This window comes from Pristiophorus japonicus, chromosome 2 (assembly GCF_044704955.1).
Source record: "Pristiophorus japonicus isolate sPriJap1 chromosome 2, sPriJap1.hap1, whole genome shotgun sequence".
Classification (NCBI taxonomy): domain Eukaryota; kingdom Metazoa; phylum Chordata; class Chondrichthyes; family Pristiophoridae; genus Pristiophorus; species Pristiophorus japonicus.
The window spans coordinates 332,014,776-332,038,364 of record NC_091978.1 but is presented as its reverse complement, the minus strand read 5'-3'; the positions used below and the strand labels follow the sequence as shown (position 1 = coordinate 332,038,364).

The 23,589-nt window shown below is 43.2% G+C and overlaps 1 protein-coding gene across 6 annotated transcripts in view; it reads right to left on the bottom strand.

Moving 5' to 3' along the window:
• The window catches only part of inpp4b (inositol polyphosphate-4-phosphatase type II B), a 697,459-nt gene that overhangs the window by 51,549 nt on the left and 622,321 nt on the right, over positions 1 to 23,589 (bottom strand). For all 6 annotated transcript variants that reach the window (XM_070872076.1, XM_070872113.1, XM_070872087.1 and 3 more), the window contains one exon: positions 2,017 to 2,171. In XM_070872076.1, the coding sequence (XP_070728177.1) occupies positions 2,017 to 2,171 (155 nt within the window). The remainder of the gene's footprint in view (positions 1 to 2,016; positions 2,172 to 23,589) is intronic.

Here is a 23,589-nt window from a genome sequence, read left to right as displayed (position 1 = left end):
TCTGCATTTGGTACATTAATTGTCCATTAAACTCACCACAGAAATTTAAGTCTAGTAATTCATAGCATAAGTACCCTTTTAATGACCCGATAATTGTTAATGACTGCCAATCAACCTCTCTTGCCCAGAAAGTGAACAATTATAAGTGTCATCTCATTCATTCAGGTTGTTGATTGTTTTAGGAGATTTTAAAAATGTCAAACTTAATTTTTTTTCCCTTTGTTTCTTTATCCAATCTTCCTTTCCTTCTCTTTATTCTCTTTTTGTACCTGATCTTTTTTCATTGAATTCACCCACTCCAATCCTCCCTCTTTCTCAGTCCTTCCTCTATTTATTTCTCAATCCTTAAATCTCATTGGTTAAGGAGATACTTCATTGGCCCCATCATTCACCAAGACTCAGATGCCCTGTTGCCCTTACTATCAGCTTGCACTTCCAGTTACTTTGAGGGCAATTTTTTTTTAAACCGAAACATGCAAGTCTAACTAACGAGGCACACCGCAAGATGCCCCACTCCAGCAAAATCTGCCCCGTAGTATGAGGTACTGCTAAGAGGACCATTTGATCACAGCATGAGGGCTATTGATCAAGGGAAGCAAGGGTAGATGGTGAGATTACCATCTACACACAATCCTTAGGCGAGTTTGAATATTAATGAAGTGGGTTGGCATGCGATGGAGTAAAGTGACAATACAAGAAGCATGTGATAATGGAGCTGCAGTACCTGGGTAACTGGGTGGGCAAACAACATGGTAGGAAGGAGATAGAATATAAACTGGGTGAAAGAGAGAACTTGTGTCGTGAATAAAAGGAACATCATCAAGAAGGGGCAGGGGTTACAATTCTGCATTGAGGAGCAGGTTATACCGTTCTGCTTATTCCTCTGTACCATTGCTAAAATGATTGTATTTACTTTAATTATTTCACATCAATAAAGTCATCATGTAACCAATATGGAGTCTCCTCGGATCCTTACAATATTGTGCATATAAAGTCATAATCTGATTTGTACAGAGTGAAGAATAATTTACAAGAGTAGTCTTTGGTACAGAATACAAGAGAAATACCTGGAGAAATACCTAGAGAGACAGCTGTCCTCCCCTTGCCAAAGATGGGCACTGGAGCTCAACTGCCTGCAAGATGCAGGCAGGTTCTTTGATCTGCAGTATAAATCAGGATGCAGAAACTATGGACAAAATGTTAATCAAATTCTGCATGGTCAAAGCATGAGTAGACAGGCAAGGTAAGGATTAGGTGTAAGTCCTGGAATCAGGAGAGTCTATGATTAGAATACTCGATTCTGTCTTTGAATTTGAATCTTTTAGAGGGCTTTTGGACTGGAATATATCACCATATCTTGTAAATAAAATTCAACTTTAGCAGGGTGCAAAATGGATGGTAGTGGATTGGCTGCCTGTTATACACCCCGTCCACATTTCATTTCCATTGACAAGCATAACCTGCTCCTCTGGGTAAATGTGGAACTATTACTAAATTTATGTCCTTGTTACTGATTCACAAACCAGCAGAAATAATCATACACTATTTACCCAGAGGAGCAGGTAATACCATTATGCTTATCAATGGAAATGAAATGTGGACGGGATGTGGGGATAAAATTCATATTCCATTGATTTTCGGTTTAGTTTCAGGAACTGGTACCTGAACTCTGAATAGTGTAGGAATGGCCTTTCCCATGAGTAAGCTTTGAATGGGGCTGGGATTGAACTGGGATGTTTACTAAATACTTTTTCCTCTAAGAGTCTTCCAGATTATCGCACTATTGAGAAATATATTCTGAAGAAAATATTTCAATCCTTAATAGACCTTATTGTTTTCTAAGTATTTGTACCACCAGTAACCTGCAGTGTCTTTCTGCTTCTGTGTAATACCTTTCATTGCTCTTTTCGGTATAAACTGATTGAATTTTGTTTAAGTTTAATTTATTGTAAAGCTCTACAATTGTACTACCAGTCAATATACAAGTCTCTTGGGACATACTTGACAAACGCTTACCTCCTCATACAGTCCAATGCTCGGACAAAATAGTCCGGGTGTAGACTATGCTCTTCTTGAAGAATCACACATTGCTCCAGCGTCACTGACATTGATGTCCTGTCTTTGGCACTTTTACAGCTTGTGAAGCGTGTTCCATTGAGCCTTCGGCAAATCTAAACAGATTCAAAATGACTTGAATTACTGAAATTGTTGCTTGAAAACCTTCATTGTGAAACAGCAAATTAGTTATTGAGTTTAGATGTGGGAGGATTAGGGGCATAAATATAACAGTCACCAATAAATCCAATAAAGAACTCGGGAGAAACTTCTTTACTCAGAGAGTGATTAGAATGTGGCACTCACTGCTATATGGAGCAGCGAATAGCATAGATACATTTAATGTGAAGCTAGATAAACACGAGGGAGAAAGGAATAGAAGGATATGCAGGTATGGTTAGATGAAGTAGGGTGGGAGGAGGCTCGTGTGGAGCATAAACACCTGCGTAGAACAATTGGGCCGAATGGCCTGTTTCTGTGCTGTAAATTCTATGCAATTCTATGAATGGCTGCAATAAAACCTTAAAACCTATAAAAGCTATGAAATAATGCTTTGGGATACCATGATACGAGGTGTTAACCATGTGTAGAAGAGTATCCCGCAGCATAATTTCACAGCTAAGATCTTTTGTGGCCTTCTGTCAGACTGTTCCCACTTGTCTCATTATCACTGGTGGCAATAAACCGATAAAAATACATGGCTTGCTCTTTATAATTAAATGACAATCACCAGCAAAAGGAAGAGAGAAACTCATTTTGGGCACAACTCAAAGCCCTGGAGCTGCAAACTTGTGAAAGTGAGATGTGATTTTTTTTTTTTTACATGTGAGGCATTACATAGATACTTACTACAACTATTGTGGAGCTGGCTGCACTTGAGACCTCTCTGTATGACAGCACTGAATCTAGTTTACAGATAAATGGGAAATAATTGACCAGAGGACATGGGCCAGAATTTACTTTACCTTGGCGGGTCCGGTGTTGGGTCCCAAACCCACTGCTGGCTCCATCCCGCTGTTGAAAATGAACTTGCCTTAATGGGGCCTATTAAGCCCACCCGGCATGTTACCCCGTCCAATTAGATGGAACAGGTCTGGTGACATCATTCATGACACATTTTCAGCCAGGTTCTTGAAAGAGATTATGGCCACATAACATTTGAAGTTTATTCTAATAGTGTGTTGTTAGTGCACAACAGCTTTGGAGTGCTGCAAAGATGGACAATGACTGCACAGAGGCAGAATGCTGCACCCAGGTTCCAGATGACTCCCTCTATATGCTTATGGAGGGAGTTAGAGCACGCAAGGAGATCCTTTTCCCTTCCCATGTGCAGGAGAGACCTCCCCAGGAGACCAAGACAGCCTGGTTGCAGATTGCAGAGCAGGGCACAAGCAGGGATGTGGTCAGGAGGACCTGGGTGCCAGAGGAGAGGTGAGAGTAGCTGCCCTTGACATCGTCAAAGTGGAAGTTAGTGGGGGTGAAATGGAAAACCAGTCGCTGGTGTCATACCTGACACAAAAGGATGATGGTTATAGTTGTTGGAGAACAGTCATCACAGCCCCAGGACAATGCTGCAGGGGTTCTTCAGGAAAGCATCCCCAGCCCAACTGTCTAAAGCTGCTTCATCAATGCTATTCCCTCCATCATAAGGTTAGATAGATTGACTTCCATAGTGTTCAGCTCATTCACAACTCCTCTGATAATGAAGCATGTTAGCCAACAGCAGGACTGGATCAGGATAACATCCAGGCTTAGTTTGCAAGTGGGAGGTAACATTCCTACCATATAAGTGCCATGTACTTAGCATCCTGAACAAGAAAAATGCTCTACAGCTTACTTTCAATTACACCACCATTTCCAAGTCCCCCACCATCAATATCATGGAATCATCACTGACCGGAAGCTAAACTCAACCTGCTATGTCGACACCAGAACAAAGTAGTTCCTTTGATCAGTGGCCAAGCCATCGAACTCAATATTAACCCACTCTACCACTGGCGAGGAAGAACATCCGGGAAGGCGCTAAGCACCTCGAGTCTCATCGACGAGAACAAGCTGAAGCCAAGCGTAGACAATGGAAGGAATGTGCGGCAACCCAGGCACCCCACCCACCTGTTCTTTTAGCCACCATCTGCCCCACCTGTGACAGAGACTGTGGGTCCCACATTGGACTCTTCAGTCACCTGAGAACGCATTTTTAGTGTGGAAGCAAGTCATCCTCGACTCCGAGGGACTGCCTAAGAAGTGGCAGCAGTATGTATAATCTATAGAATACATTGCATTAACTCATCAAGGTTACTTTGACAGCATTGCACTCCCTTGTGAATGGGAAAAGCATCACCTCTAATTTCCCCTACAAGCAATACGCCATCCAGACTTAGACATATTTTGCTGTTCCTTCATTGTTAGGTCAATATCCTCTAATCTCCTACATAACAGCACTGTGGGACCACCATCACAAGGGCTCAAGCGGTTCAAGAAGGCCCATCGCCAGCTTCTCAGGGCACCTAGGGATGGGCAATAAATGCAGCCTTTGCTAGCTTTGTTCACAGCACGAGAACAAATAAAAAATATAGTTCCAAATGACTTGCTAACTATAAAAATCAATTGTATTATTGTTAGGATATGTAAGGTCACAGCCGCCACTACAGACTGGTGAGACCCATGCATACAAAGCAAAATATCACAATAGATGGGTAAGATTTATGGACACATCAGACAGATGCCACTACAGACTGATGAGACCTGTAGAGGCAGAGAAACATCACTACAGACTAAGACCTGTAGAGGCAGAGAAACATCACTACAGACTGAGACCTGTAGAGGCAGAGAGACATCACTACAGACTGAGACCTGTAGAGGCAGAGAGACATCACTACAGACTGTACAGGCACCCACTGCAGACTGGGTAAAACCCATAGGGGCTGATGGACTCATAGTGGAATGCTGTGATCCTTGGAGGCAGACAAATGGCACTACATATAAAACCCATAGACATACACACCACTACAGACTGGTGAGGCTGATAAAGACAGAGGCATACTATTATCAACTGGTAAAATTCTGCCTCCAATCTGCCTGTTCTGCTAACCTACGCCCTCTTGTTGGGTTTTGTCTTTTGATGAATTGCTTGTTGAAACCATTGGAATTGTATAACTATCTACTACTGTTAACAAAATGCAAACTAATGTATCAGTCACAGTAAAGAATGTAACTTTTGGAGTTAATGTACAGAGTGGAGAAGTGAAGAATGACCCGACTACATACCAGATGTACAAGGGGCACCAGAGAAAGCAGAAGTTGAGGGTGGGAGGGGTCTATAGGAATTATTTTTTTGGTCACGGGAAAGCCAAGAAAACTGTATTTCGTGAGGTGCAACCAACTTAAAGAAAGAAAGACTTGCACTTATGTAGAGCCTTTCATGACCACCGGACGTCTCAAAGCGCTTTACAACCAATGAAGTACTTTTGGGGTGTAGTCACTGTTGTAATGTGGGAAATGCAGCAGCTAACTTGTGCACAGCAGACTCGCACAAACAGCAATGTGATAATAACCAGATAATGTGTTTTTGTTATGTTGATTGAGGGGTAAATATTGGCCAGACCACCGGGGATAACTCCCCTACTCTTCTTCGCAATAGTGCCATGGGATCTTTCAAGACCACCTGAGAGGGCTGACAGGGCCTCGGTTTAACATCTCATCTGAAAGACGGCACCTCCGACAGTGCAGCACTGCCTCAGCATTGCACTGGAGTGTCAGCCTAGATTTGTGTGTTCAAGTTCCTGGACTGGGACTTAACCCACAACCTTCTGACTCAGAGGCAAGTGTGCTACCCACTGAGCCACAGCTGACTTAGGCAAAAATGGAGGGGAAAAAAGCAGAAAAAGCATGCAGTTTTTAGGTGTGAAAAGCTAACAGGTTACCCTGGACACAGATAAGAAGATTAGAAAGGCTCTTTGAGCAGATGGACCTTGAACATTGAAATAACAGGGCGTATGCTTTACATGATTAAAGAGGGAACCGAGGTAAGAAATATTAATTTGTGGTATGTACAGTCAATAAAGGTCAATCAAAAAAAAAGGAAATTTACTCTCTCTGTCTCCCTCTGTTCCTGAGTCACATCAAAACTTAGACAAACCACATAAGTTGTCAGCTGGCTCTGGTGTTTTAGTCACACAGTAAGAGGTGAAAATCTCCATGCTGGACCAGAAAATACAACAAAAAAAAATTTTCCCCACAGTGCACTGTTGCCAACCCCTCTACTTTTGTGCAATCAGCAAATCTTGATGATGTGCTTCTTATGCCCAAGTCCTATATGACCAACACTACCAGAGACAGGAAAAAACCTGAGAGGCATCACTGCATAAAGACACAGGCAGTCACTACCCCATACTGATGACAACAGTCGGGAACAGGCACTGAAATTCCGGTCGGAGGCTTCTTTCAGACAGACGCCTCCGACCGGAGAATTTTTCAGAAAGTACCTGGTGGTCCGGGAGGACCCTGCGATTCCGGTGGGGTGGCCTTCTCTTCCCGCACTGCGAAGCGCGCTCCCATCCTCCAGGTTCTCATGCAGAAGGTGCAGTCACGTGTGACTGCTCAACCAATCAGGTACCGTATTCTCAATTAATAGCAATGGGAATTCCGTATCTACGAGTTCTCATTGCTATTAATTGAGAAAAAAAAACAAATGCAGTAACACCAAATAAAACATAAAAAACACACCTCACAATTAAAATTAATTGAAATTAAAGTTAATAAATATCTTAGAGAAATTTTTTTGTGTGTTTTTTTTTAAAGTTTTTTAAATTATGGTTTAAAATAAATTTAACGTGGTGGGCAGTGTTTTTAAAAATAAAATGTATATTTCTAATTTTATTTTTTATTTTTTTAAGTGTGTTTTAAGACTCTTACGCCTGTAAAAGTAGGCTATGCGTCTGCTTTTATCAGGCGCTAGAGTTTTGAGGACATTTGCTGGGCAAGATATGGGTAAATACCGCAATCTTTCCCTTGCAAATGTCCTCGCTTCCGAGATGCGGAGAATCTGTCAAGCACTAGCTCGACAGATCGGAAAAGCCGGTTTTCAGCACACAGGGGAGGCCGGGATTTCTGGGCCACAGACATGTAATACTACAAACTGGAAAAATGTAGAGAGAGAGACAGGCAGCATTGTAGACTGGGAAGACACAGATCAGACAGCCATCCCTGCAGACTGATTGTCTCTGTTTGTACAGGTTCTGACGATTACAGTCTGGTGAGACCAATTGAGATATTCAGACATCACTATAGACTGGTAAAACCTGTACAGATAAACCACTACAGACTGGAGAGATCTGTAGATGCAAACAGCACTACAGCCTGATAATATCGACATGAAGAAGACAAGTGTCACAGAAGCTTGGTAAAATGCCATAAAGACAGTTAGAAACTACTACTGACTGGTAAAAGCCAGACAGACAATTAGACACCAGTACAGACCGATGAGACTTAGAAAGTCATACACCACTATTGATTGGTAAAACCCACAGATACAGAGATGAACACGACTATAGACTAAAAACAGAAATGCTGGAAATCTCAACAGGTCAGGCAGCATCTGGGGAGAGGAAGCAGAGTTAACGTTTCGGGTCGATGATCCTTCGTCAGAAATGGAGAGTGGTCGGAAAGAACAGATTCTTAACCAGCACTGAAAGGGGGAGGGGAAGAAAGAATAAAAGGGAAGGTCTGTGATAGGTTGAAAGACAGGAGAGATTAGAGAGACAAAAGGGATGATGGCCCAAGTTCAAATGGTAATGCCAGAAGTTAGAAAAACATTAGTCAAGATAGGGTGTGAATGGCAGGATAATGACCAACTGCCATTAGAGACAAAGGAAAAAAGAAAGAAACAGGCTCTGAGGGGGTAGGGGAGGGAAGGGAGCCAAAGATTGGCAGCGGTTATGCTCTGAAATTTTTGAGCACGATGTTGAGTCCAGAAGACTGTAAAGTGCTTAAACGAAAAATAAGTTTCTGTTCCTCGAGCTTGCATTGAGCTTCTTTGGAACAATGCAGGAGTCCGAGGAGGAAGATATAAGAGTGGGAGTGGAGTGGAGAATTAAAATGACAGACGACCGGAAGCTCAGGGTCACACTTACGGACTGAACGAAGGTGTTCCGAAAAGTGGTCACCCAATCTATACTTGGTCTCCCCAATGTAGAGGAGACCACATCGTGAGCAGCGAATACAGTATACTAAATTGAAAGAAGTCAATGTAAATCGCTGTTTCACCTGGAAGGAGTATTTGGAGCCCTGGAAGCGAGGAGATAAAAGGGCAGGTGTTGCGTCTCCTGCGCTTGCACGGAAAGGTACTGTGGGAAGGGGAGGGGATGCAGGGGGTGACTGTGGAATCGACCAGGGTGTTACGGAGGGAGTGGTCCCTTCGGAATGCTGAGAGGGGAGGGGAGGAGAAGGTGTGATTGGTGGTGGGATCATGCTGGAGATGACGGAAATGCTGGAGGATGATCCGTTGAAAGTGGAGGCTGGTGGGGTAATAGGTGAGGACAAGGGGAACCGTGTCGTGGTTCTGAGAGGGAGGGGAAGGGATGAGAGTAGAGGTGTGGGAAATAGAATGGACACGGTCGAGGGGCATGTTAACCACGGTGGAAGGGAGTCCTCTGTTGTGGAAAAAGGAAGACATATCAGAGGCACAAGTGTGAAGGTGACGTCATCGGAGCAGATGCGACGGAGAAACTGGAAGAATGGAATGGAGTCCTAACAGGATGCGGGGTGTGATTCTGTGTAGTCCAGGTAGCTGTGGGAGTCAGTGGGCTTATAGTGGATACTGGTCGAAAGCCTATCCCCAGCGATGGAGACGGAGAAGTCGCGGAAGGGAAGGGAAGAGTCGGAAATGGACCATGTGAAAGTGAGGGAGGGGTGGAAATTGGATGAAAAGTGAATGAAATTTTCAAGTTCAGGGCGAGAGCAGGAAACGGCACCGATACAGTCATCAATGTATCGGGAAAAGGGGTGAGGGGGCTCCCGAGTAGGACTGGAACAAAGAATGTTCCACATATCCCACGAAAATGCAGGCATAGCTAGGACCCATGCGGGTTCCCAAAGCAACACTTTGGAGAAAGTGAGTGGAGTTAAAGGAAAAGTTGTTCAATGTACGAACAAGTTCAGCCAGGTTGAGGAGGATGTGGTGGATGGGGACTGGTTGGGCCTTTGCTCGAGGAAGAAGCGGAGCGCCCTCAGGCCATCCTGGTGGGGGATGGAAGTGTAGAGGGATTGGACGTCCACATGGTGAAAAAGAGACAGTTGGTGCCGAGAAACTGGAAATTGTTAAAGTGACGGAGTGCGTCGGAGAAGTCGCGGATGTAGGTGGGAAGAGAGTGGACAATGGGAGAAAAAATAGAGTCAAGATAGGAAGAAATAAGTTCTGTGGGGAAAGAACAGGCTGAAACGATGGGTCTACCGGGGAAGTCCTGTTTGTGGATCTTGGGAAAGTGGTAGAAGCAGGTTGTGCGGGGTTGGGGAACTATGAGGTTGGTGGCTGTGGAGGGAAGAACTCCAGAGATGAGGTCAGTGACGATCTGAGAAATTATGGCTTGATGTTCACTAGTGGGGTCATGGTCCAGGGGGAGGTAGGAGGAGGTGTCAGAGAGTTGGCGATCAGACTATACTATAGACTGATGAGACCAGCAAAGATACAGAGACAGACACTACGAAGGTGGTATAAAAACCGAGTGTAATGTAGCCAAACTTGCTGATGATACAAAGATGGGTGGGAAAGCAAATTGTGAGGAGGACACAAAAAATATGCAAAGGGATATAGACAGGCTAAGTGATTGGGTAAAAATTTGGCAGATGGAGTATAATGTGGGAAAGTGTGAGGTTATCCACTTTGGCAAAAAAAAAGAAAAGCAAATTATAATTTAAATGGAGAAAAATTGCAAAGTGCTGCAATACAGAGGGACCTGGGGTCCTTGTGCATGAAACACAAAACGTTAGTATGCAGGTACAGCAAGTAATCAGGAAGGCAAATGGAATGTTGGCCTTTATTGCAAGGGGGATAGAGTATAAAAGCAGAGAAGTCCTGCCACAACTGTACAAGGTATTGGTGAGGCCACACCTGGAGTATTGCATACAGTTTTGGTCTCTGTATTTAAGGAAGGATATACTTACATTGGGGGCTGTTCAGAGAAGGTTCACTAGGTTGATTCCGGAGATGAGGGAGTTGACTTATGAAGATAGGTTGAATAGGTTGGGTCTATATTCAGTGGAGTTCAGAAGAATGAGAGGTGATCATATCGAAACATATAAGATAATGAGGGGCCTCGACAAAGTGGATGCAGAGAGGATAGTTCCATTCATAGGGGAAACTAAAACTAGGGGACATAGTCTCAGAATAAGGGGCCGCCTATTTAAAATTGAAATGAGGAGGAATTTCTTCTCTCAGAGGGTTGTAAATCTATGGAATTCTCTGCCCCAGAGAGCTGTGGAGGCTGGGTCATTGAATATATTTAAGGCGGAGATAGACAGATTTTTGAGCGATGAGGGAGTAAAGAGTTATGGGGAGCGGGCAGGGAAGTGGAGCTGAGTCCAAGATCAGATCAGCCATGATCTTATTAAATGGCGGAGCAGGCTCGAGGGGCCAAATGGCCTACTCCTGCTCCTATTTCTTATGTTCTTATGTTCTTAAAAACAGAAAGTCCTGGAAGCACTCAGCAGGTCAGGCAGCATCTGTACAGTGTTTCAGTCCAAAAGATTCTGAAAATGTGTTAAGTCAGGCAACAATTTCCCTGTGAAGTCTTGAACAAATTCAATTGATTTCAATTTGCTGATCTGTTCTTTTTCATATAACTGTGAGTAACTATTCCTCATTAAGGACAGATGCCTTGTGTCTGCGATACAGCAGCTGCTTAGACTGTCAACAGGTCTGCTTCTAAGTTGCTGTTGCAACTGGGGCTGCAGATCTGTTATACAGTTGGAACCTAGCTGATTCCAAACAATTCTGTGAAGAGGAGGATTAAAGTAAAAGGTCATTTCAAAACAGGGGGAACAAGCTCCAGGAAATTATTTGTCCAGTTTTCCATAAGCTAACTTTGCTAAGTTGAGGAGTGATTTGGCCACAGTGGACTGGAAACAGCTACTTGTGGATAAATCAGTGTCGGAACAATGGGAGGCATTCCAGGAGGAGATCCGGAGGGCTCAGGTCAAACATGTGCCCTTAAAGAAAAAGCGTAGGAATAACAATTCTAGAGCCCCCTGGATGACTAGGGGCATAAGATATAGAAAAAAGGGAAGCATATGTCATATACTGACGGCTAAATACTGTAGAATCTTTGGAGGAATATAGAAAGTTCAGAGGTAAAATTTAAAAGGATATTAGGAATGCTAAGAGAGAGAATGAAAAATTCTTGGCAAGTAAAATTAAAGAAAATGCAAAGATGTTCTATAAATATATTGGACCAGAGATTCCAGCATCCCGGGTCCGTACTGAGTGTCTACGGACCCGGGAAGGCATCGCAAAAGCCCAATGCGAATGCGCTGAAAAACGGCTTTTCCGATCTGTCAGATCTTCCGCATCTCAGGAGCGAGGACATTTGGAAGGGCAAGATTGCGAGATTTACCCATATCTTGCCCAGCAAATGTTCTCAAAACTCTTGCACCCGATAAAAGCAGGCACATAGCCTATTTTTACAGGCGTAAGTGTTTTAAAATACACAAAAACATTTTAAAATAAAATTATAAAATCACATTTTATTGTTAAAAACCCTCCCCACTACGGTAAGTTTATTTTAAACCATAATTAAAAAAACTTTTAAAAAATCAGAATATATATTTTTTAAATACATAAATAACTTTAATTTAAATTAATAAAAATATGTGGTGTATTTTTTCTACTTTTTATTACTGGTTGTTTGTGTTTTGGGGGCTGTTTCTCATTCATAATAATGGGAACGCCAACTTACGGAGTTCCCATTATTATGAATGAGAACATACTTTACCTGATTGGCTTCCCAGAGCCATGTGACTCCAGCTCCAGGCCTGCATACGTCCCGACGTGCACACGTTGCGATGCGCAGTCAGAGGAGGCCTCAGAACTGGGAACTTGCGTGGGTGCAGCAGGATAATGTAAGTGCGCATTTTTTTTTTTTTTAAAGTTTTTTTTACCCGATCGCCTGCGGGAAGCAACCGACCGGGATTTCTGGGTCAATAAAAGCAAGAGGATAACTAAAAACTAAAGAAAGGGTAAGGCCTATTAGAGACCATGAGGGTAATCTTTGTGTGGAGGCGGAAGATGTTGGTATAGTTCTTAATGAAAACTTTGCGTCTGTTTTCACAAAGGAAAGGGGCAATGCAGATACTGCTATCGAGGAGGAGTGTGAAATTCTGAATGAAATAAACATAGAGAGAGGGGAGGTCTTAAGGTGTTTAGCAGCTTTGAAAGTAGATAAATCCCCAGGCCCGGATGAAATGCATCCCAGGCTGTTGAGCGAAGTAAAAGAGGAAATAGCAGAGGTCTTAACCATCATTTTCCAGTCCTCTTTGGATTTGGGCATAGTGCCGGAGAACTAGAGGACTGCTAATGTGGTACTCTTGTTTAAGAAGGGACAAAGGGATAGGCCGAGTAATTACAGGTCTGTCAGCCTAACCTCAGTGATGGGAAAATTATTGGAAAAAATCCTGAAAGACAGGATAAATCTATATTTAGAAAGGCAAGGATAAATTAGGGACAGTCAGCACGGATTGGTTAAGGGAAGATAGTGTTTGACTAACCTGATTGAATTTTTTGAGACGGTAACCAGGAGGGTTGATGACGATATTGCGTACAATGTAGTGTATATGGACTTTAGCAAAGCTGGTCACGAAGGTTAAAGCCAATGGGATCCAGGGCAAAGTGGAAAGTTGGATCCAAAATTAGCTTAGAGGTAGGAAGCAAAGGATAATGGTTGATGGATGTTTTTGTGACTGGAAGAATGTTTCCATTGGGGTTTCACAGGGCTCAGTACTGGGTCCCTTGCTTTTTAGAAACATAGAAACATAGAAAATAGGTGCAGGAGTAGGCCATTCGGCCCTTCTAGCCTGCACCGCCATTCAATTAGTTCATGGCTGAACATGCAACTTCAGTACCCCATTCCTGCTTTCTCACCATACCCCTTGATTCCCCTAGTAGTAAGGACTCCATCTAACTCCTTTTTGAATATATTTAGTGAATTGGCCTCAACTACTTTCTGTGGTAGAGAATTCCACAGGTTCACCACTCTCTGGGTGAAGAAATTCCTCCTCATCTCGGTCCTAAATGGCTTACCCCTTATCCTTAGACTGTGTCCCCTGGTTCTGAACTTCCCCAACATTGGGAACATTCTTCCTGCATCTAACCTGTCTAACCCCGTCAGAATTTTAAACGTTTCTATGAGGTCCCCTCTCATTCTTCTGAACTCCAGTGAACACAAGCCCAGTTGATCCAGTCTTTCTTGATAGGTCAGTCCCGCCATCCCGGGAATCAGTCTGGTGAACCTTCGCTGCACTCCCTCAATAGCAAGAATGTCCTTCCTCAAGTTAGGAGACCAAAACTGTACACAATACTCCAGGTGTGGCCTCACCAAGGCCCTGTACAACTGTAGCAACACCTCCCTGCCCCTGTACTCAAATCCCCTCGCTATAAAGGCCAACATGCCATTTGCTTTCTTAACCGCCTGCTGTACCTGCATGCCAACCTTCAATGACTGATGTACCATGACACCCAGGTCTCGTTGCACCTCCCCTTTTCCTAATCTGTCACCATTCAGATAATAGTCTGTCTCTCTGTTTTTACCACCAAAGTGGATAACCTCACATTTATCCACATTATACTTCATCTGCCATGCATTTTCCCACTCACCTAACCTATCCAAGTCGCTCTGCAGCCTCATAGCATCCTCCTCGCAGCTCACACTGTCACCCAACTTAGTGTCATCCGCAAATTTGGAGATACTACATTTAATCCCCTCGTCTAAATCATTAATATACAGTGTAAACAGCTGGGGCCCCAGCACAGAACCTTGCGGTACCCCACTAGTCACTGCCTGCCATTCTGAAAAGTCCCCATTTACTCCTACTCTTTGCTTCCTGTCTGACAACCAGTTCTCAATCCATGTCAGCACACTACTTTTTGTGGTATACATCAATGATCTAGATTTGAATATAGGGAGTATGATTAAGAAGTTTGCAGATGACATAAAAATTGGCTGTGTGGTTGATAATGAAGAGGAAAGTCATGGACTGCAGGACGATATCAATCTACTGGTCAGATGGGCAGAGCAGTGGCAAATGGAATTGAATTTGGAGAAGTGTGAAGCAATGCACTTGGGGAGGGCTAATAAGGAAAGGGTATACACATTAAACAGTAGGCCACTTAAAAGTGTAGATGAACAAAGGGATCTTGGAGTGCTTGTCCACAGATCCCTGAAAGTAGCTGGCCAGGTGAATAAGGTGGTTAACAAGGCATATGGAATGCTGGCCTTTATTGGCTGAGGCATAGAATACAAGAGCAGGGAGGTTATGCAGAAATTGTATAAAGCACTGGTTAGGCTACTGCTGGAGTACTGTGTGCAGTTCTGGTTACCGTAGTATAGGAAGGACGTGATTGCATTAGAGAGGGTACAGAGGAGATTTACTACGATGCTGCCTGGAATGGAGAATCTTAGCTATGAGGTCAGATTGGATAGGCTGGATTCATTTTCATTGGAGCAGAGGAGGCTGAGAGGAGACCTCAGGTGAGGTGTATAAAATTTTGAGGGGCCTGGATATAGTGGATAGAAAGGATCTATTTCCCTTGGAGGGGTCAATTATGAGGGGGCATAGTTTTAAGGTGGTTGGTGGAAGGTTTAAAGGGGATTTGAGGGGAGGCTTCTTCACGCAGAGGGTTGTGGAGGTCTGGAACTCACTTCCTGGAAAGGTGGTGGATGCAGAAACCCTCACCACATTTAAAAGGTGCTTGGATGGGCACTTGAAGTGCAATAACCTGCAGGATTACGGACCTAGAGCTGGTAAATGGGATTGGACTGGATAACCTTTTGTTGGCTGGCGCAGATATAATGGTAAGTGCTGCAGAGAATCAAATACGGCCAGGGTGATCTCCTGGACTAGTTTCGATCGCCTGGATGGGTTGGAGAAGAATTTTCCCAGATTTTTTTTCCCCAACTGGTCTGGGTTTTTTTAATCACCTCTCCCAGGAGATCACATGGCTCCGGTTAGTGGGGATTTGGAATGGTGCGGTGCAGTGGGTGTCGCAGTTGTGTGGGGCGGACTGGTTGGGCCGGATGCTCTTTACCTTTCCACCATTGTTCATTGGTTTATATGTAACCTTCAGGGCTGCTGACCGAGGGCCATGTGGCTCTTTGTCAGCCGGCGCGGACATGATGGGCCAAAATGGCCTCCTTCTGCGCTGTAGATTTCTATGTTTCTGTGTTATGGTAACTGTTGGGGAAACAAAAGCCATAACTGAAAGTGATCTTGAATGAAGTAAGTGATCAAACTGAGGCCTTGTGCACCTGCAGAACCCTGCTCATGAGATTGTTTTTATTTTCTGGGAAATAATTCCAGTCGTGAAGATATTTAACTGTTATCATTTACTAGTTTGTGGCAATTAATTCTGTGGCATTAAAAATTACACATGAGGCTGCAGTTGAGTCCACTTCTGCCTTTCAAAAAACTGCAAACCAATACATCAACATGTACTTTTAAAAGGGACATGGTCTTGAAACAAAAAAAAGAGTTGGCAAAGCTTATTTTGTTTGGAGAAGGTAAAAGAAACAGGCACCATTTTAATTACAATGATGTACATTGTCTCAGCTGAGATCAATTAATTCAACAGAGTTCAGAGATTGATCCTGGGACCTTCATGTTCTGCATGGCATGGGAGCAGTAAGGTAATTTTTCACTTTAGACACTCGGGCAGCTCACACAGCTATTTAAAGAGGGCCAGCCTCATTTAATATTCAGGGCGAGCTCCCGCTGTTAATTGCTAAATGCAGACTATCAGGTACATCAGTACCCTCTAAAGGTTATTGTGATGTCTGTAAGTGCTGTAAGCTTGTAACTCCATACTGTGGATGTGGACGTATTGTGTACTGCAGCTGCAGAGTTATAATAAACAGACAGACAGCTTCCGGTAGCTTCCGGACCAAGCAGTCTCCATGTTAGGAGCTGTGTGTGTGCTCTGTAAAGATATCACAGTTGGTGACTGAGGATGGGATTTTTCGGATGTTTAAAGCTTAAATTTTGTTGGTGAAGGATTCAGCCAGCCGACAGAAGACTTTGGAAGTTTCTGTCTTTGATAAAAAAGCTACAAAATCCGAGGTAAACTACAACACATGGTGAGAACAGCTAGAGATTAAACATGGCAGGTGTAATCGGACATTTGGGTGAATATAAACATGACTAGGAACGTTTTAAAGCGTATGTGGATCGGCTAAAAATGTATTTCACTGCAAATAACATAATCGAAGTTCCAGACAATGCAGTCCAAAACCAGGCTGTGTTGGAACGGAAGAAAGCGATTTTCTTATCCGTGGCGGGTCCGGCATTGTACGAAACCCTTGTAAATCTGCTTGTGCCTGACGAGCCAAAGGACACAATGCTTAAAGAGATTTTAATGAAGCTGGAGCAGCATTATAACCCCAAACCGTTAGAAATTGCTGAAAGTTATCGTTTCGGGATATGGAATCAAAAGATTGATGAAAGTATCGCTGATTACATCATAGCATTAAAAAAGCTATCGATGCACTGTAATTTTGGGAACTTTCAAAACCGAGCATTACGGGATCGTTTTGTTTGTGGGGTGAAAAATGATGCGATCAGAATGAAGTTATTGACGACGGATGACTTGACTTTTAAGATTGCTTGTCAGACAGCGAGGTCGATGAGCATGGTCGAACAATATTCCCGAGAATTATATAATGATTACGGTCGTCAGTCAACCGAGGTAAATAACCTGCAGGTTCAAAGTAAAAGACGGGCAGGGCCGAAAGTCTCAGAAACTAGAAATTCTAACAGAGCATCAAAGTCGTGCTATAGGTGCCTGGGACAACACACTGCTAAAAGTTGTCCATACATGAAGGCAGAGTGTTTCTTCTGCAGAAAGACTGGGCATCTTGCGAAGGCATGCCGACTGAAGGGTAAACCAACTTTTAAAGCTATGAGTCCAGCGTTCAAAGCTATGAGTAGAAATCCCAAGAGACTACATAGCATGGAAGAACAACAACAGGACGAGGAGATGTTAGAATTACACGTCATCAGGAGCACGAGGTTAACAGACAGCGATTCGGAAAGCATCAAAATCCACATAGATGTTGCGGGATTCAAGATACCAATGGAAATTGACACGGGTGCCTCCGTGAGTGTAATACCAGAGTCACTGTACCGCGACAAATTGCGTGATTTCCTACTGGAGAAATCCAAGATAGAGCTGCGAGGCTACTCGGGAGAGAAAATTCCTGTAGTAGGCCGTATCACCGTACCGGTGATATATAAAGATCAATTTCAGAACTTGCCTCTAATAATAGTGAAAGGAGACAAGACTGCTTTACTAGGAAGAAATTGGTTGAGCTCACTGAAGCTGGATTGGAGTAAGATCTTCTCTGTGGAAGCGAGATTTTCATCAACGGATGAGGTTATCAATCAGTATCCGAAGGTGTTCTGCGAAACGGGCAGTCCGATCCAAGGCTTCAAGGCGAGTGCCAGGGTACAGAAGGACACTAGATCGGTTTACTACAAGCCACGTTCCGTACCATATGCACTCAAAGAGAAAGTTGAGCAAGAACTCAAAAGACTAGAGACTGAGAACATTATTTGTAAGATAGATCGATATAATTGGGCTACACTCATTGTTGTTGTACCCAAGTCTGATGGTAAAGTAAGATTGTGTGGTGATTATAAGGTAACCGTAAAGCAGGTTCTAGAGGGTAATGTCCCAAATACATTGCTGAATATAGAAGACTTGTTCACAACACTGACAGGTGGTCAGATCTTCTCAAAACTGGATCTTACGAATGCCTACTTACAGCTTGAACTAGATGAGGAGTCCAAGTCATGTTTGACTATAAATACTCATCTAGGCCTATATCAATTTAATAGGCTACCGTTTGGAGTGTCTTCTGCCCCTGCCATATTCCAAGGGGTGATGAACCAGATTTTGCAAGGTATTGAAGGGGTAGTATGTTATTTGGATGACATATTAATTTCAGCACCAAATAGGCAAATTCATAATAAAATATTGAATGAAGTCCTCAAACGGCTAGATAAGCACAGAGTACGAGTGTCTGCTCGTAAGTGTGACTTATTTAAAAACTCAGTGGCGTACTTGGGGTACAGAGTAGACAAAGATGGTTTACATCCAACCAAGGAAAAATTGAATGCAATTAGAAATGCACCCACTCCCAGGAATGTCACTGAACTTCGTTCATTCTTGGGTCTTTTGAACTATTATGGGAAGTTCCTACCAAATTTGGCTACAGTATTACATCGACTGAATGAACTTTTGAAAAAACAGGTCTAGTGGAAGTGGTCAAAAGAATGCGAAACAGCATTCAAGGAGTGTAAAAACAAATTGGTAGAGAGCATCATGTTAGTTCACTATGACATATCTAAGGAGATTAAACTAGCATGTGATGCCTCTCTGTATGGAGTTGGGGCAGTAATCTCTCATGTATTAAGTTGTGGGGAGGAGAGACCAATTGCTTTTGCTTCACGCACTCTCAGTGTCAGTGAGAGTAATTATGTGCAAATTGAAAGGGAGGCTTTGGCATAAATATTTGGGGTCAAGAAGTTTCACAAATACTTGTATGGTCATAAGTTTACCATCGTTACGGACCATAAGCCCCTAAACAGCAATCCTCCATCCAAATCCCCAGTTCCAACATTAGCTGCAGCCCGAATGCAGAGATGGGCTTTGATTTTGTCAGCATATACATATGATATTGAATACAGACGATCAGCTGATCACAGTAAGGCTGATGCAATGTCTAGATTGCCTTCCCCATGACAGGGTACATCCGATAGGGAAGAAGTGTTTTATTTTTCATACATTGATGAACTGCCAGTCACAGCTGCGGAGATTGGTAGAGCAACCAAACGTGACCCCATGATGTCAAAGGTGTATGAGTATATTGCAAATGGATGGCCAAACCAGGTAACAGATAAAGATACACATCCATTCTTCATTCATAGGAATTAATTATCAGTAGATAAAGATTGTATCATGTGGGGTGCAAGAGTGGTTATACCAAAGAAATTCAGGTCCAAATTATTAGGAGACCTCCATGACCAGCACCTGGGAATGTGCTTGACCAAGAGTTTTGCATGCAGTTATTTATGGTGGCCAGGTCTTGATAAAGATATAGAGTACATTGTGAGTCAGTGTACATGTCAATTGGTAAAGCAAGCAACAATCACCAGTACAATTACAGCCATGGAAATGGCCTCCCAGGGTGTGGCAAAGGCTACATATCGATTTTGCTGAGTTAAATGGACAACAATTGTTCATTGTAATTGATAGCCATCAAAGTGGGTTGAGGTGTTTCCAATGTGGAAAATAACAACAAGTAAAACATTGGACATTTTACGAAAATTATTTTCTGCATTTGGCCTCCCTGAAGAAATTGTTTCGGATAATGGACCACAATTTCATTCAGAAGAATTTGCACAATTCACAAGCAAAAATGGTGTGAAACATACCAAGGTTCCACCATACCACCCTGCTTCGAATGGTGCAGCAGAGCGCACTGTATAAATTGTCAAACGTGCCCTCATAAAACAAATGTTAGATCCAAGAAAATGACAGTTGTCATTGGATCACAAATTGGCTAATTTTTTGATTACATATCGAAATACTCCTCATAAAACTACTGGTAGAATGCCAGCAGAGTTGTTTCTCAAACGACAGCCATGAACCAGATTCTCGCTGTTAAAACCAAATTTGGCACAGTCTGTAGAAGAGACACAAGTTAGACAAAAAGAGAATCATGATAAAGGGAGACTAAAAGAGAGAAGAGTGAAATTAAACCAGAAGGTGAGAGTGAAGAACCATCACCATAAATGGTTAAAGTGGTTACCCGGAAGAATGGTGAAGAGATGTGGTCCTTGCACATATTTGGTAAAGATGTTTGATAATGGACAGGTTAGGCTTGTCCATATTGATCATATTGAATGAGTTGAAGGTGGGAATGATTCAATTATTTCTGACTCATCAGATAGTTTTGATATATCAATAGCAAATCCTAAATCCAAGGTACTGGAAACAAATCCAGGAGAGAATCAGAATGAAAATCTGAGTCCGAGTCAGGAAAACAAAGAGCCTGAAGTTAGAGTGAGTGCAAATGAAAATCAAGGAAATTCCATGGAGGAAAATGTTCCTCAGGATGAGCCTCAAATGAGTGTGAAATCAACACCATGTTTGGAAGGTTCTGTTCGAGAGCGAAGGTATCCTCTTTGAAACAGAAAACAAGTCGTAAAGTTAAATTTGTAAATATGTATAAAAATGAAGTTATTTATGATGTTTGTTATGATGGCTTTTTCATTAAGGAGGGAGAAGTGTGATGTCTGTAAGTGCTGTAAGCTTGTAATTCCATACTGTGGATGTGGATGTATTGTGTACTGCAGCTGTAGTTATAATAAACAGACAGGCAGCTTCCGGTAGCTTCCGGACCAAGCAGCCTCCATGTTAGGAGCTTTGTGTGTGTGCTCTGTAAAGATATCAGAGTTATGAAGCTACATGCAGGGACAAATATTGTTGGCAACCTTTCCATGGAATGTATGCAACTGACAATTGTTGGCAGGCTTTCCAAAGGCTATGTGGGGCAAAATACAACAGGTGGCAAACCAATGCAAAAGCAGAAAATAAAATCTGTTGACATGTAATTGAACAGCCCATTGCCTTCACCATTTGTTTTGATGTCTGGTGAAATAGAGCTGCTACTTTAGGAGATGGGTATGAGGAAGCTAGTTCCCTGCTTTGCATTCAAAGGCAGTTCATTCACTCCTACAAAGAAATAAGAATTGGGAATATCATAGAATCAGCACAGAAGGAGGCCATACAGTCTATCGAGCCTGTGCCATCTCTTTGCAAGAACACTTCAGCTAGTCCCACTCTCCCGCAGCCCTGCAAATGTTTTCCTTCAGGTACTTATCCAATTCCCCTTTGAAATCCACAATTGAATCTGCCTCCACCAGCCGTTCAGTCTGTGCATTCCAGATCCTAACCACTCACTGCGTAAAAATGTTTTCCCTCGTGTCGCCTTTGGTTCTTCTGCCAATCACCTTAAATCTGTGTCCTCTGCCAATGGGAACAGTTTCTCTCTATCTACTCTGTCTAGACCCCTCATGATTTTGAACACCTCTATCAAATCTCTCAATCTTCTCTAGTCTAAGGAGAACAACCCCAGCTTCTCCAGTTTATCCACCCAACTGAAGTCCCGCATCCCTGGAATCATTCTTGTAATTCTTTTCTGTATCCTCTCTAAGGCCTTCACATCCTTTCTAATTGTGCCCAGAATTGAACACAATACTCAAGTTGAGGCCGAATCAGTGTTTTATAAAGGTTCATCATAACTTCCTTACTTTCGTACACCATGCCTCTATTTATGAAGCCCAGGATCCCATATGCTTTTCTAACCAGTTTCCTAACCTGCCCTGCCACCTTCAATGATTTATGCACATATACCCTCAGGTCTTTCTAGTGATGTACCACCTTTAGAATTCTACGCTTTAGTTTATATTGCCTCTCCTTGTTCTTCCAACCAAAATGAATCACTTTGCACTTTTCTGCATTAAATTTCATGTGCCACATGTCCGCCCATTCCACCAGCCTCTTTATGTCTTCTTGAAATCTATCACTATCCTCCTCACTGTTCACTATTCTTCCAATTTTTGAGTCACCTACAAATTTTGAATTTGTGCCCTGTATACCCAAGTCCAAGAAATATATATCAAGAAAAGCAGTGGTCCTAGTACTGCCCCCTGGGGAACACCACTGTATACCTTCCTCCAGTCCGAAAAACAACCGTTCACCACTACTCTCGGTTTCCTGTCACTTAGCCAATTTCGTATCCATGCTGCCACTGTGCCTTTTATTCCATGGACTTCAACTTTGCTGGCAAGCCTATTATGTGGCACTTTATTAAACGTCTTTTGAAAGTCCATGAACACCACATCGACGGCATTGCCCTCATCAATCCTCTCTGTTCCCTTATAAAAGTATCAACAGATTTGGAGACTGGGCAAATCAAATTGGAGACTGGACAAATCAAATTGGCAAAAGTAGTCATACATGCTTTCGAACGGTAGCATAGTGGTAATGTTACTGGACTAGTAATCCAGAGGCCTGGAATCATGATCCAGAAATGTGAGTTCAAATCCCACCACGACAGCTTGAAGTTAATTCAATAAATCTGGAATAAAAAGCTAATATCAGTAATGGTGACCATGAAACTATCAGATTGTCGTAAATACCCATCAGCATGTCCTTCAGCGAAGGAAATCTGCCGTCCTTACCTGGTCTGGTCTGGCAATGTGGTTGACTCTTAACTTCCCTCTGAAATGGCCTAACAAGCCACTCAGCTGTAACAAACCGCTATGAGGAAAAAATAATAAAACCGGATGGACTACCCGGCAGTGACTATGGACACAACAATGGCACACCCAGCCCAGTCGACCCTGCAAAGTCCTCCTCACCAACATCTGGGTAATTGTGCCAAAACTGGGAGAGCTGTTCCACAGACTAGTCAAGGAACAGCCAGACATACTCATACTCACAGAATCATACTTTTCAGCCAAAGGCTCCGACTCCTCCATCACCATCCCTGGGTATGTCCTGGTCCACCGGCAGGGTGGCGGCACAGTGGTATACAGTCAGGAAGGAGTGGCCCTGGGAGTCCTCAACAGTGACTCCGGACCCCATGAAGTCTCATGGCTTCAGGTCAAGCATGGGAAAGGAAACCTCCTGCTGATTACCACCTACCGCCCTCCCTCAGCTGATGAATCCGTACTCCTCCATGTTGAACACAACTTGGAAAAAGTACTGAGAATAGCAAGAGCAAAGAATGTACTCTGGGTGGGGGACTTCAATGACCATCACCAAGAGTGGCTCGGTAGCACCACTAGTGACCGAGCTGGCAGAGTCCTGAAGGACATAGCTGCCAGACTGGACCTGCGGCAGGTGGTGAGAGAAACAACACGAGGGAAAAACTTACATGACCTCATCCTGACCAATCTACCTGTCGCAGATGCACTGGTAGCAGTGAGCACTGCACAGTCACAGTGAAGTCCCGTCTTCACAGGAGGACACACTCCATCGTGTTGTGTGGCACCACCACCTTGCTAAATGGGATAGATTCAGAACAGATCTAGCAGCTCAAAACTGGGCATCCATGAGGCAGTGTGGGCCATCAGCAGCAGCAGAATTGTATTCCACCACAATCTGTAACCTCATGGCCTGGCATATCACTCATTCTACCATTGCCATCAAGCCAGGGAACTAACCCTGGTTCAATGAGAAGTGTAGAACAGCATGCCAGG